The sequence below is a fragment of the Phoxinus phoxinus genome (genome assembly GCF_949152265.1).
Source record: "Phoxinus phoxinus genome assembly, chromosome: 5".
Taxonomy (NCBI): domain Eukaryota; kingdom Metazoa; phylum Chordata; class Actinopteri; order Cypriniformes; family Leuciscidae; genus Phoxinus; species Phoxinus phoxinus.
In genome coordinates this window covers 36,062,124-36,077,060 of record NC_136880.1, presented here as the reverse complement: position 1 = coordinate 36,077,060, position 14,937 = coordinate 36,062,124, and the positions used below count along the sequence as shown (strand labels likewise).

The window sequence follows — 14,937 nt, the reverse complement described above, 5'->3', positions numbered from 1 at the left end:
CAATGGCGCTATCAAAACAAACAGTGGCTTAACCATTTGACTTGAATTTGGGGCATGAAAACCTGTTTGGCCGAATAATGGCAGACAGGGGAATGCTCTGGAAACCTGTTTGAAAATATTATTCCTCCTTTTCCATTTTGGTGATGCTTGCGGCACATAAATTACACCCTTCACCTTTAAGTCCATCATCTTTTCTGTAATGTGAATATGAGTGGCAGGCAGATGGCGACCAGGTCAGGACAGGTGAGATGGAAAAGACCTGCAGCTCATTGCGTTTTCAGACCGACAGCTTCTCTGGGTATGTTTTGTTTATAGAGCCGAATCATCTGCATAAGAGAGGAAGGATTACAGACAAACAGCACTCAACCGTGACAGGATAAGGAGAAAGGAGGTATCAGACTATTAAGCCACAGATACACACACACACACACACACACACACTGAACTCCAAATATAATCTGACTCACTTAGAGATTCTTTATTGCTGCAGTGTCTTTGTCCTTCAAATTTGATCTTTCCTTGTTAAACAGATGCTGTGGTGCTTTTATTAACTGGCTGGGGAACGAGAGAGAGGATTCATTCTCAGGTTATTGTATCACTCGCCTTTTCTATATCGTGTTCACAGACAAGTCTTTTAGAAGGAGCCAAAGAGAGAGAGCTAGAGAGACTGTCCTATCAGGGACGGGGCCAAAGAGAAGGCAAGAGATAATGAGGTGGTGAGGGCGGGGCTTAAGTTTGGGGTGTTGTTGGGTTTAAAGTCCAGGACTGAATAGTCTCATCTTGATGCCCTGGTCTCATTCCCTTCTTCCCTCCATCTCATCTCCTTTCTCCATCCCTCGCTCTCTCGGAACCCCTTTACATATTGACCTGCGGGGAGATCGGAGGGAGATCATGCTGTCTGTACTGGCACTGACGTCCGTGGTGCTCTTGGGCATAGGTAAATACATTTCATTACTTTGTAACAACAAAGCAAACAAACTTTGAACCAAACTAACCAGAAAACACCTAGAAGTCCTTCACTTTAGCTTCTGTACAGCATGACAGTATTATTGTGTGTTCACTCACCTGTGTTTTGTGCACCTGATGCCTACCTGTTCAAGACTGGCCAGGTTTGAGAGATGAGGGAGATCAGAAAGGACCTTAGTCAACCAATCACAGTCAGAATAGAGAGAATCTTTCCTTTTCTTTTATGTTAGCTCTCGATTTTATGATTTATTAACTTTTTAATATTTTATAATGTGTAGCCTACCTGAAATACTCTCAGCTTCTTACTAGAATATCTTAAAAATACAAATATTACATTTTTATATTATTATATGTGTATTTATTTTCCCTCAGTCTATAAAAATAGATGTAAAAAAAATTGTTTGTGTGTGTGTATTATCGATTTTAATATTTTTGTGACGTTTTTTGCACCCAGGAAACCAAGAAAAAAATGTATATACTTAGATATAACTTGATTCATAATAATTATATTCATTTGTGTAAAGTAATATATGTAGCCATCACTTAAAATAATGCTTTAGTGCAACATTGCTGACTTTTCAAACTTTTTTTTAAACAGATTTTATTTTGCATTGTCACATTTCTGCCATTGCAGTTTTATTATTATTATTTTTTTAAAGATTTGTGTCCCAATGTAGGCTAATATTCCTCGCTCTGTGTTTGTATGTTCCAGTCTCTCAGACCACGGCTATAGTTGTGTACACAAGCTGGGAGAAACATGCTTTGGTGGGCACAGATGTCAGACTCTCCTGCTCTTTCTTCTCCTGGCAGTGGACTTCTCCAGATGTGACCTTCTCATGGCAATACCGTGCAGATGGGGCTAAAGAGGGCATCTCAGTGCGTAGAAACATGCACACACGCACGCAGAAACTCGCTATATTACACCTACATTTTTTTATTTATTCTAGAATTGTGGATTTAAATGGATAGTTTGCCTAAAAATTACATTAATTACATTAACTCCATATTGTAGCATGGAACACATAAGGAAACATTTTCACTTTGACTTTGTGTTAAAGAGAAGCTTGGGCATTCTGCTGAACATCTCTTTTTGTGTACCTTGCTAGAGAGAAAATCATTCCGGGTTGAAAGAACATGAGTGAGAATAAAATTGTTAGTTTTTGTGTGAACTGTACCATTTAGATGGTGTCTCTGCAAAGAGAAACACGCTAAACTAATTTACAAAACATTTTAGAATAAACATATTGACCAATGTTCACACAAAGAAGTATTTGGTACCTTTTAATGGCTTACACATTGCAATTATTTCTTAATAGTTAGGCATTCTTCAGCAGACAAGGCAACCAAAACATTTTAACCACAACAAACAAAGGACATTTTCACATCACATAAAATGGATGCCTTAATGTTGGTCTATATTCCAAAATATCTGAAAAGAAAATTAAAAAGGCAATCCATGCTTGAGAGCAGCTACTTTAGTTTAACAAGTTTTTAATAATTATTTTAATATGCAATTACAGCATGAAGCCAATTATTATTAACATAGTGTGATTGCATTTCACTAAACCTGTTAAAAGGTGTGTGTACTGGTAATGTAACACAAATCTGTGTGAAAACATACTCACCCCTTGGGAATAATATCCATGTGTCCGTGTGGTTTGTAGAGATAATTGCCATGCAATATTAGACCCTTGTGCGTGTAGTTCTGCTTTTCCAAATTGTACTGGCCGACCAGCTTCATTCATTTGTGGATGCTTCTTCATACTGGCAATTCTTGTAGTTCAAAATCGAATTGTATTCACTATGCAATGCAACAGAGTGGTTTGAATAGCATGGCTTAATTTGATTTGTAAATTAGTTTACATTTTACACTGTATAGGCTGTTTTGCTGTTAAGACTCACTGCTCCCGTTTTAATTGCTGAAGTTGATATAATCATGTCTGATATAATATTACATTTTAGGATGAGATATGTGATGATAAAATAAGCTTTCTTTCCTTGTTTAGATTTTCCACTTTGCAGGCGGAGCTCCCTACCAGGATAGCAAAGGCCCGTTCCGGGACCGCCTGGAGTTTGTGGGGAACCCCAGTCGCCGTGACGGTTCTATCCTGATCAAGAATGTCGACTTCGGAGACAACGGAACCTTCACCTGTGACGCCAAGAACCCACCTGACATTGCCGGCCACCCCTCCAGCGTTCGACTGGTGGTGTTCGAGAAGGGTAACCGATCAATATGAACATTTTTGTCTTCATTCACTAATAAAAAAAAGGATGATTTTAAAAATTGCCTGCTTTGCAGAGAAACACGCTATACAAGAAAACCATTTGGATTCCTCATTTGCTTTCCCCACATGCTGCAGTTGCTAAGACTGATTTTTGCCTTTAGGCTCATCTTATTCCAGGGTGGCATACAAAATCTGAGATCTTATGGCAGGAGATGAAAGTTTACTGCTAATGGAAGAACAAAATAACAGTAAAGCAGAGACCTGAGTGGTTTCCTTGTGTAGTTGGGCATTTTTAGTATTTTTCAGAGTGCAATTTCTGTGAAAAATAGCCATTGTTGGATCCAAATGCCTCACACATTAATTCATCAAATAAATGCTTTTTTGCAGAGGTGCTTTTTGATTTCCCCCCTTGTTTCCCCTTTAAACAATAGGTTTAACTTCTGAGCACGATATTTGTGGGTTAAGCCGGCTTGTTTGGAAGGAGAAAATGAGCACCTTTCCAGGTGGACATTGGTTGATGTTGTTTGCAGTTATTTTTCAGTAATATAGTTGTGTCTGTAAAAACTATACAGGTGCATTAAGGGAAGGACCGTGCAACTAATAAATCAGTACTGTAAACGGCCTTTAATCTGCAGACCTAAACTCACTTTATATTCTCTCTTTTTTTCTTAGTTCCAGTCCAGGCTGGTGTGATAACAGGGGCCATTATTGGCGTAGTGTTGGGACTGCTGATCCTTATTGTGGCAATTTACTATCTGATGCGTTTCCTGGTCGCCAGACGAGTGTTCAGCTTGAGCATGAGGTCAGTCTGGGAGCATCTGCTCCCTCAAGCCAAACCCGACCCTCTGCCTGGCCTTGACACACACGCTCCTATTCACACGCACACTCTTACCAAGACACAGCCCAGATCCCCACTAGTCACACACTCACACAAAAACACACATGTCATAAGCGATACATCGATGGCACCCCCAACCAAACTAGGGAGTAGTAAGCCAACTAGTCTTGCTTAGCCATATGCACAATGCAGAACCACACATTTAGGCAGGAAGAATGACATGCCCAACCACAGTTTGTTTTGTTTTTATGTGCCATTTATCTTTTTTAGTAAATGGATTGTGGAAGGTCTGTAGGCACACTTGAGGATGAGACTTTAGGACAACTAGCAAACAAGCACTTCATTTGAGTTCTCCATCCACCAGATGGCCACATTGTTTATGCAATTTTTGTATTTTTGTTCCCCTTAGCAAACATGGCAAGAAAGGCAAAGGAAAAGAAGGATCACAGCAAAAACAGGCAAGTGTTCACATGCCTCCACCCTAAAAACGCACACAAACACGCATGCACATACACACATGCTTGCTAGTTTCTTTCACTTGTGCTTTGTTAAAGTCCTCCTGTCCTCCAATGCTCTCCCCCCTTTTTTGTCTGTGGTTAATTGTATTTAAAGTACTTTTAATAAAACAAGTCAGGTGATTTATAGTCAGCAGCTATATAAGCATATGTCAAAACTTGAGAATAATTACTTATTTGATGTTTTTAAAAGCAGTCTCTTTTGCTCACCAAGTCTCCATTTATTTAAAGACCCCATAATTGTGTCCCTTAAAACTCCTCTTTGATCACCAAAATGACAAATATAAACAAAAAAAGTCCATTCCAGTGAAAAAAAATCTTCATGCCTTAAAATAGCTTGAATGTAACTACACCCTTACTTCGTTTAGTATATGCGTTTCCATGAATATGCAAATGAGCCCCGCCTCCAGTCACTCGCGCCAGCTCAGAGATTCACTCGGTCAACTTTACTGTATAAACACTGCACAATGGTATCGGTCTTTACAACGTCGGAACCTAACGGTAATTAATATGATTAGCTTTTTGCTTGACTGTCATCAAACAGATAATAATGTGTTGCTAATGTTACATAAACCATTTTCCCGTTCGCCGAGTCGGACAGCTGCCTTCTAAAAATTGATGAGCTGGTTCAGGTGGTCAGATTAGGGTTGAGCTAAACACCTCTAGGACTGAGTTTCCCCATCAATCATTTAAAGCACTGTTTTCCGTTTAATACATTTTTCATTTATTCCTGTGAAGACATAGCTGAATTTTTAGCAGCCAATACTCCAGTCTTCAGTCTCACACAATTATTTAGAAATCATTCTATGCTGATTTTAAATTGTAATAATATTTCACAATATTACTGCTTCACTGTATTTTTCATCAAATAAATGCAGCCTTGGTTGAGCGTAAGAGACTTGTTTCAAAAATATAATTTTTTAAAAATAAAATATAAAATAAAGTTTTGACCATTAATGTACTGTATGTGTGTGTATATACATGTATTCATATATATACATATATATGTGTATATATATGCATGTATGTATGTATATATGTATATATATATATATATATATATATATATATATTAATATATACATATATATGTGTATATATGAATATATATGATACATGTGTATATATAGGCTTAATGAAGGCAAGTAACAAAATGACTTTTTATTAATAATAAATATAATAATAAAAATAAGCACTATAGAGAAAGGTCAGGTGATCGCAGGCGAAACTCCAGCTACTGTACATCTACCTCAGTGTTTGTGCTCCTGTCTGCATGCCAGTTTATGAAGCCTCATTCGCAATGCATGTAAACATATTTGTAATACAGTACATGTTTAGACTAGAGTAGCTGTGCCTCATTAAAAATAGAAGCAGGGGACATTTGGGATATAGCAATGGTGTCAAAGCTACATGTTTTGAAGGATGCAAGCACACAGGCTTGATTGTTGCAGTCACATTCTGTAGACTGGAAGTTGCATGTAATAAGCCATGTGGAGGATTCTACATTAGGCTACGCTATAACAGTATCATTTGTGGGCCAGATTTAAGAATACTTTAGGCTCTTCTCTATAATCCTGTGGACTTAGAGACCACCACATCAGTGTCATTGAACTGGCATTCAAATGGAGCTCATACATCTATTACTGTGCTAACACGCCATTCATTTACATACCACCTTACTTTTCTTCCTCTCTCTGGGTTTATTTTCTTCTATGCACTTTTCCATGCCATTATCCTTCACATCCTTCATATCACAGTTTTTCCCCTCTAGCAGTCTCGTCCCCTCTCTTTTCCGCTGGCATCCGTTCTCTCCGCAGGTGAACAGTAAAGTGCTGTCAGACTGAATCATGTATGTGCTTTAATCATGTATTATATCATGACAAACACCATCACGTACAATCAAGCCACTTCCTTCCTCGCACACATCTCATCTCTTACAGGTTCAAACTAGCAGATTTCCAATCTTGTATTGTTTATGTTCTTTCTCTTTTTATTGCCTTTCTTCTTTCTTTCCGTCATCTGTTTCAGAGTATGCATTCCTCTGTTTGTACTCCTCTGTATGCGTCTCCTGTCAGCTCCTCTCTTTCTCTTTCATTTCTGTATTTTCTTGGTTCTGCCAGTGTAAACCCAGTCCACCCTCCAATATCCATTCAACTCAATGCAGGTTGATAAAGTGCTGCTGACTAGAACTAATATCTCAGGACTTTAAAATTACATTGTGGAAACTTGCTGCATAGTTGTATGTTTAAAGAGAATTTGTATTACAAAAGCAGCAAGTTAAAATGTACAGTTATTGTAAGCCTTTTATGATCTTATTCATAGATTTGACATCACAACGAACTTTAAAGGAATATTTTTTTGGTTAAAAACAAGTTCTGTGATAATCAAGTTTAAATGAGAGCTTTACTTGTTTATATTTTGGAATATTAATTTTAAAGGTGCATCAAACAGAACTGGAAAAAATGATAACATTGTCTTTCCAAAACCCACTATCACCCTTTCATTGTTTTGACAAATGGACTCAGAGCGTAGTGTTGCTCTATTCAGGAAGTCCACTTACTGTACAACTTTTTACTTGTAAAAATGATTAACTTCACCTTGAGTTACATGTGCAGCACCATTTCTAGTTTCTGACAGACATACAGTGAATCTTCTTTGCGGAAAGACTAAAGATAATCAAACGTGTTTCAGCATCCCGAGGGTGAAGGGGTCAAAGGTCAGCTGTGTGAGTTCTTTTATTTAGGTGCTGTGATGTCACGCTGTCACTCCCTAACTGGCCACTTCCTGTTTTGTCCTCCCTTTCCAGAAACCGAAAGTTCCCCTGGTGTTCATCTCCTTCTAACCACTTGTTTAGCATTTCACTCTCTCTTTTCTTCTTCTACTTCTCTTCTGTAATGAAACTACCTCCCTTATTCTGGTTCCTCATATCCGATAAACTCATCTGACCATTCCCACCTAACCCACACGCCCTTCTTTTTCCTTTCTCTCTTTGCTTCTTGCTTTCTTTCTATACCTCTATTTCTTTCTCTCTCTCTCTCTCTTTCTTTCCTCCCGTAAAGACTCACTCCTCCCCTCTCCACACTCCCTCTCTTTTCCAGGCTTCAGCTGTGATGGATCCGGCCAAGCTGAAGGCAGCAGCATCAGAGAAGAAGAAACAGGAGTCTCGCAGGGAGAAGAAATAGGGATTGTGGAGCAGAGAGCTAGAGCCCCTGAGTGGGGCTGCCTCGACCCAGACTCAAGCCCAGGAAGAGGCAGCAGAGTTGGGCAGGCAGGACAGGGTTCTTATGACCATTGAGCTAGAGCTCACTAAACAGGAGAGAGAGAAAGGGCAAACTAAAACAAGTCCCGCAGCGCTCTTTTCTCAACTCGCTCGCAAAATCACTCTCAAGTAAGAGCGACGGGTATGAAAAGAGGGGGTGGTGGAGAGTTTTGGAGGCGAGGAGTGAAAGATGAATCCTTAAAAACAGGAGGACAGGAGAGGGGTGAAGTTTTTCTCATTATAATACCCCCAAAAAAACACACACAAAAACAAACAATCTGTGTCCCATCAAGGTGCAACACGACAAAGCGACAGGCTAAACGCAATATCTTCGATGAGTTTTGTTGGAGAAAATGTCTTGCGCAGCTGTGACGATATATTTTATAATTATAATGTATAATCATTATATATTCTAATTTGTTATATTCTGGGTTGCTTGGGTTCTGCTTTTGTTACGTTAATCTGAATAGCTCCACCCACATTAAAATCGAATTGGTCCAAAATCAGGCTTTGCATTCAGTGAGGTTAAAAAATCTAAAAAGCTTAATTTAATAAAAAAATAAAAAAATCCATCATAAATTATATTATCGGCATAACTTAAGAGTGAAGAGGTGATTTAAAAAGTTTTAAAAAAAATAGCTTTGTCTTTATTTTGGACAAAAAAAATGTCTTACTCAGCTGTTGACAAAATATATAAAAAAAATTATATGTAATTATTATGTATTATAATTAGATATAATTTAGGTTGCAGGGATTCTGTTCACATTAAAATCTCGTTGGTCCAAAATCACACTATGCATGCAGTGAGGTTACGTTCAGTATAACAATAAGTAAAAATGTTCTAGTATTTAGATTGTGTCTCTTGCTTTGACAGCAGCACTCGAGTTGCATTAACTCACAAGTTTATGCCAAACTAGATTTTCAATGTGGACTTTTGAACCCCACTCTAGCACTTTTAAATCTGTTCAATCAAAATGTGCTCCGTGTGTGTTTTCAGGGAGTACAGACAAATTACTTGCCGTCCGAAAGTTGTTGCATTGCACCTGGTTAGGACACAGTCTTAAAAATAACATCACTTCAACAGCATCACACATTCACAACAAAAACCCAGAGCTGAGAGCCGCCCATTGCACACACACACTGACAGATGTGTTTTTGAGACCTGTAATGGTGGCAGAATGGTGAAGATTTCCACTTGTTAAGTGACAGACCGCTCAGCCATCTCTCTCTCTCTCTCTCTCTCTCTCTCTCTCTCTCTCTCTCTCTCTCTCTCTCTCTCTCTCTCTCTCTCTCTCTCTCTCTCTCTCCCTCCACACATGCAGTCTTATACAAGAGCACAATCCTAGCTGCACTCTTTTCACACTTTGTATTCTTGCTGAAAAGTTATTTTGAAAACTTTATTTTAACTGTCTTTTTTCTTGTTCCCTCCCTCTCTTTCTGTTTTTCTCTGTTTTACTGCCTGTCGCTCTGTTTTTGTCTGTCTTTGGTCTTCCTATCCTCTAATTTCTCTTCCGTATAGCATTTCTGACACTTTTTGTCTTTTTTTTAAAATTACTTTTCCATCTATAAATTCACCTTTCTCATCATCTGATTTACTGGTGCTGTTACATCACTTCCTGTAGGCCGGCCCCCTAAAGTAGCCTCCCTCCCCGCCCTTCATTTACTCAGAGCTAAATATAGCACTAGTATTTTTTAGTCATAGAATCACACGCATGCGCTTTCTCACAATTAAAATTTTATTTCAGTCAAATAAAATTCGTTCATACTTTCTCAAACACACGCTAACACTCATGGCGTCATCTCATGTGTCCCATCATACAATTTTAAGTGCCTTCCCAAAAAGTTTTTGACGTAGTTTACAGCAAATCGAATTTGACTTAGAGTTGTACTGTGTTTTTACTCAGACCGCAGTGACTGAAATACCCCAAATGACGTCGATACTGTTGGCAGAGACACTCAAACACACACTGTGAGTTACTTGATACTCTAAGCCAGATTCTCACGTCTGTCTGCATAAGCTGTTGTCTGACAAACAGCTGATTATTTTAACACTCACTTGTAACTGGAGAACCATCTCTGTATCCCTTCTGTCCCTTTTTTAAACGACTGTTCAATGAGGGCCGGCTCTTACGGTGGCACATTCCCCCCCCGACCCGACCCCCCCGACCTTCTCAACACATATCATTAGTTAGGGCCATCGCTCATCCCGAGTCCTAGATTTACTTCACCTCTCTCTAATCCTCCTATAACTATCCCAAACACTCATCCACCACCTCCACTTCTCATTCCCTGTGTCTGCTGGTAAGAAAACCCCAGCACTCTCTCCTGCCCCCTGCTGCCCACATGAGAACATTTTTCATTCGGCCATATTGTCGCAAAGACTTCAATGAAAAAAAAAAAAAAAAGTTAATTTAGCTAGCTCTCTGCTGACCATGATAGATGTGTGTATGTTTGTAGTCTGATGACATGTCTGTAACCTGTCAACATGTTAGGGGAACAAAACAACATAAAAACAACACTGTAGCAATATTCGTCATGTCATTGTTTGTAATGACAAGCTGTGCAGCAGCACCCTGGGACTGTTTGTGTGTTGGAAGCAGAAATGTAATAGAGTTTAATGATGTTTAATAATATTTCTGCACTTTCTTTTGACTGACATGGTGGAATTCATGTGGTTGTTTCTTCATAAAAGTGTTTACCATCATGGTGTTGGCATGCTAAGGTCACACGAAGTGATGCATTAAGGACAGAAAGGTTTTTGAGAGCGATATAAATTATTAAATACGGAGATGAGGACTTGGACTGAATTCATATTCAGGTGAAAAGTCAAGCCAAAGTCCAATAAACACCTCAATCTCACAGAATATGTTTTTCTCTTCAAGTCTTCATGCATGTCAGCCTCGAGCCAGACAGGGGCTCTCATCGGGAATGCTGGGAAAAGTTGTTGAATTGCGAACGGCTAGTGGGAAATATGTTTGTTAACCTACAGACAGATGCTTTTTATGCATCTCAGAGTAAATGTCGAGCAGCCACATGGTACCTGCCATTAAACTGTTTAAATATCGGGGAATTCCCATGTTGTATGTATTGGTACAGGTCTATTTAACCGTTCTCTCTCCAAACTCCATTTAAAACGTCTAATTATTTTTTACTTTTATTTTGACTTTAACCGAGCTAACTTTGATTTTCTGTAAAATGTCTTGTAAAAAGAAAAATGTCAAATTCAAATAATTTCAGAAAAACATCAATAAAAAAAATCAGATCCCTTGTGTGTGTGTTTTGATAGAATGGTCTGAATAACCGTCAGTTAGATGCAGATGAGTGAATAACTCGATTAAGGATTGTTTAGAGTAAAAGAGAAATGTACAGTCATATATAGACATATACAGTCAATGTCACAAACCGATAAATAACTACAGCGTGATTTCACCCAGTGACCGTTACAACATGTCCCTGGATGTTCCATGAATAGATTCCTGAATTTTTTTGTTTTAACGAGAAAAGCATGTGGCAACAAGGTTGCACACCAATATCTTATAGAAGCTAATATAATCTAATTCTATCATTTGAATTATCAAAACATTATATTAATGTGCAACCTTGTTGCCACATGATTTTCTTGATACACTACAATAAATTGCATATGAATGATTTAAATTTGTTGGATATTTAAGATAACCTCATCTTTTTAACATCCTTTGCGGGTGCCTTAAGTCTTTATTGGGAAGGTCGTACTGTGTTCATATGTGGTTGAGGTTTGATATCTCCAGAAGCAGCCCTGTTTACCTGTAGTAGCCTGGGGCCAGTTGCATAAACTTAGCCAATGTTAAGACTTGCGTCTTTACTTCTGTCATTAATTACTCACCCTCATTTCATTCCAAAGCTGTGAGATCTTTTTGATGAAATCTGAGAGCTTTCTTTCCCTCCATTTACAGCTGAACAACTACTAATTTGATGCTTCTAAGTTCATGAACCGATCGTAAAACTAATCCAAATGAATGGAGCGATTTAGTAAAACAAAAATCTGAAAAGACATGATCATTTTATATGATGAACTGATTTAATTTAGGCTTTTATTCACTTCTAAACATACAGAAGCTTAACCGAACCTGCTTGATGCGCAAGAACAAACCTCTTGCAGAAGCTCAAACGTGCTGCGTAAAACGAGAATGCAATTCATTGGGACTAAACCACTCAATTCATATGGATTGGTTTTATGATCTCTTTGTGAACTTTTTGAAGTGACAAAGTGATCGTTGTGTAGCTGTCAATGGAGGGACAGAAAGCTCTCAGATTAGGGCTGTGAACCGATTAATCGCATCCAAAATAAAAGTTTGTGTTTGTTGTCAATAACAAATTGTTTATGATATATATATATATATATTAATTTGTATATAAATACACACATGCATGTAAATATTTAAGAAATATTTGCATGTATACACTGTATATATATATATATATATATTTATGTATAATTTATATTATAGATATCAATGTTTTATATATAAATAACAAATTGTTCTAAAATATATATATATACATACAAAATAATTATACACAGTACACACATTATGTAAACACAAACTTTTATTTTGGATGCAATTAATCAGGAATAATTGTTTCACATCCCCATCTCAGATTTCATCAAAAAGATCTTCATTTGTGTTCCGAAGATTTACATAATCATTTATTCAATACAAATGAGAGCAAGCGATCAAACTAACAATAGGACAACAATATGCAAGTGCCGTGACCATCCCCCAGTTAGTCCAGCACAGTACACGTAGCAAGGTTGGTGTTGTTGTTTTTAAAGTAGATATAGAATAGTATGTTTTAGTATTCATTTAGTACAACACATCAAGTGTTGCTGAAAAGATGCGTTTCTTGAACATGGCAGGTCATTCCCCCAGCAGGGAACAGGTGAAGGTTTGTAAAAGTGATTTTGTGCCTCTTTGAGATGGAACCTCAAGACGCCGTTCACTTGCAGAACGCAAGCTTCTGAATGGCACGTAGGTCTTCTTGAGTAATGAGTTTAGGAATAGGGGTGTCGAGCCTTGAATTTAATGCCAGCAGGAATTGGCAACCAGTGCAATTGGCAATCCACTCCTGGATGGAGTAATGGTTGATGAACCTAGCTGAATGGAGAAGTTGTGGTGTAGTGTTGGGTTGGCAGGGACCACAAGCAGCTCTGTCTTCGCAAGGTTTAGTTGAAGGTGACGGACCTTCATCCAGCAAGAATTGGGCAGGCTGAGATGCGAGCAGCTATCATCAGATCCTGAGATGAATGGAATGAGAGGTAGAGTTGTGTGTCGTCAGCATAATAGTGATAGGAAAAAACATGTTTCTGAATGACAGATCCTAGTGATGACGTATAGATGGAGAAGAGAAGTGGTCCAAGCACTGAGCCCTGAGGCACCCCAGTAGCTAGATGTTGCAAATTTAGACACCTAACCTCTTCACAACACCCTGAAGGACCTACCTGAGAGGTAAGACTTGGACCATTGAAGTTCCTGAGATCCCTTTGTCTTGAGGGTTGACAGGAGGAGGATTTGGTGGTTAACAGTGTTAAAAGCAGCAGACCCAGCAGGATGAGTACTGAGGATTTGGAAGCTGCTCTTGCCAGTCTCAGAGCTTCAATAACCGGAAGCAGGGCAGTCTCAGTTGAGTGGCCACTTTTGAAACCAGACTGGTTATTGTCCAGGAGGTTGTTCTGTTCAAGAAAGGTAGAGGCTTGGTTGAAAATGACTCGTTCAAGTGTTTTAGCAATAAATGGAAAAAGGGATACCGGTCTGTAATTTTCTAGATGTGCTGGATTTAGAGTGGGTTTCTTAAGCAGTGGGGTTACCCGAGCCTGCTTAAATGCTGTGGGAAAGTTACCAGTATGAACAGTGGTGTTAATGATGTGAGTGAATTTGGGTACAACTGAGGAAGAAATGGCGGAAGGAGTTGAGTGGGGATAGGATCAAGTGGACAGGTAGAAGGGTGATTGGAAAGGATGGGTATGGAGACTTCTCCCTCCGAGGGAGGGGAGAATGTGTGTTGTTAAGATGTATGTGTCAAATTGTGATGTGGAAAATTGGCCGCTGATGGTGGTTGTTTTATTTATGAAGAATGTGGCAAACTCATCAGCTGTTAGGGTTGATGAAGGAGGAGGAGGGTTAGGAAGAGAGGAGAAGGTTTTGAAAAGCATATGAGAGTCAGAAGAATTGTTCATTTTGTTGTAGTAGTAAGTCATTTTAGCAGTAGAGACATTAGCAGAGAAGGAAGAGAGGAGGGATTGATTGAGTGGGGTCTTTCGATTTGCACCACTTACTCTCTGCAGCCCTTAGAAAGTTTAGAAAGATTCTTGCGGAAAACATCAGATGAACAAAAGCCTTACGGGTTTGGAACGACATTAGGGTGACTAATTAATTATTGTTTTTTTCATTTTTGGATGAATATCACTTTAAGTACCGGTACTAGTCTGGCTAACTAGCAGTCAGATATAAGAGGTAATCAGTCTTACTTTTTTCGATTCTTATAATTCTGATACTCTTCAGATTACTTTTCCCTCTACTTTTTTATGACTAAGTTTTAAGACTAGTCTTGCCAGCCACAGTGGTGTTAAAGCTACAATATGTATTTTTTTTTGCCGCTGGGGTCACTAACCTCTTACAATAAAAAAAGCGTAGATTGATGACGCAGTGAATAAGCGGAATCATGGAACTTGCTGTCATGCTGATGGATCTAATAATGTTTATGGATGAGTGAAAACATGGCACTATACGGTTATCCGGACCACACGTGTGTCTTTTAGTCACGTACAGTCCGTATAGTCATCCCTGATTGGTCTTAACCCCAGTGACGGGTAGGTTTAGGGGCGGGGGTTAGGGGCAGGCCATCGTGTGGTCCGGATAACCGTATAGTACCGAAAACATTCATGTTTTTTAACATGACTGGTATGAAGCTTAATGAGAGACAGATATCAGCGCCACACACGAGTCCTACGCATATAAAAGAATGAGGACATTTCATAGTACCGAACAACCCTCAAGTGCTGAATTAGCTACTATTCACACAGGTCAGTTTATTTGACGAATTAAACTTGAGGTAATGCAGCGCTGTTTCACTTGCTTGCAGGTTACACTATCA

General features: G+C 38.8%; 1 protein-coding gene across 5 annotated transcripts; it reads left to right on the top strand.

Annotated features, from left to right (window-relative positions):
• Positions 1-530: 530 nt before the first annotated feature.
• Positions 531-11,068, top strand: mpz (myelin protein zero). 5 transcript variants are annotated; one of them, XR_013797820.1, is made up of 7 exons: positions 531-937; positions 1,679-1,842; positions 2,973-3,186; positions 3,864-3,993; positions 4,439-4,487; positions 7,643-8,823; positions 9,013-9,102. XR_013797820.1 is itself a non-coding variant. In XM_079613908.1 (6 exons), exons 1-6 carry the CDS (start codon positions 784-786, stop codon positions 7,724-7,726), a joined length of 795 nt encoding a protein of 264 aa, XP_079470034.1. In that variant the 5' UTR covers positions 531-783; the 3' UTR covers positions 7,727-9,102. The 5 variants fall into 5 exon arrangements, 4 of the variants coding, with proteins under 4 accessions (XP_079470034.1, XP_079470036.1, XP_079470037.1 ...); XM_079613908.1 differs by having other exon boundaries at positions 7,643-9,102; XM_079613910.1 differs by lacking the exons at positions 7,643-8,823; positions 9,013-9,102 and adding an exon at positions 9,426-11,068 and having other exon boundaries at positions 547-937.
• The last annotated feature ends 3,869 nt before the right edge of the window (positions 11,069-14,937 follow it).

Bases quoted from the DNA above. Each gene is read 5' to 3' on its own strand.
- mpz (XM_079613908.1), top strand. From the start codon at position 784: ATGCCCTGGTCTCATTCCCTTCTTCCCTCCATCTCATCTCCTTTCTCC. The intron at 1,843-2,972 runs GTGCGTAGAAAC...TTCCTTGTTTAG, and splicing joins GGGCTAAAGAGGGCATCTCA to ATTTTCCACTTTGCAGGCGG. The intron at 3,994-4,438 runs GTCAGTCTGGGA...TGTTCCCCTTAG, and splicing joins GTGTTCAGCTTGAGCATGAG to CAAACATGGCAAGAAAGGCA.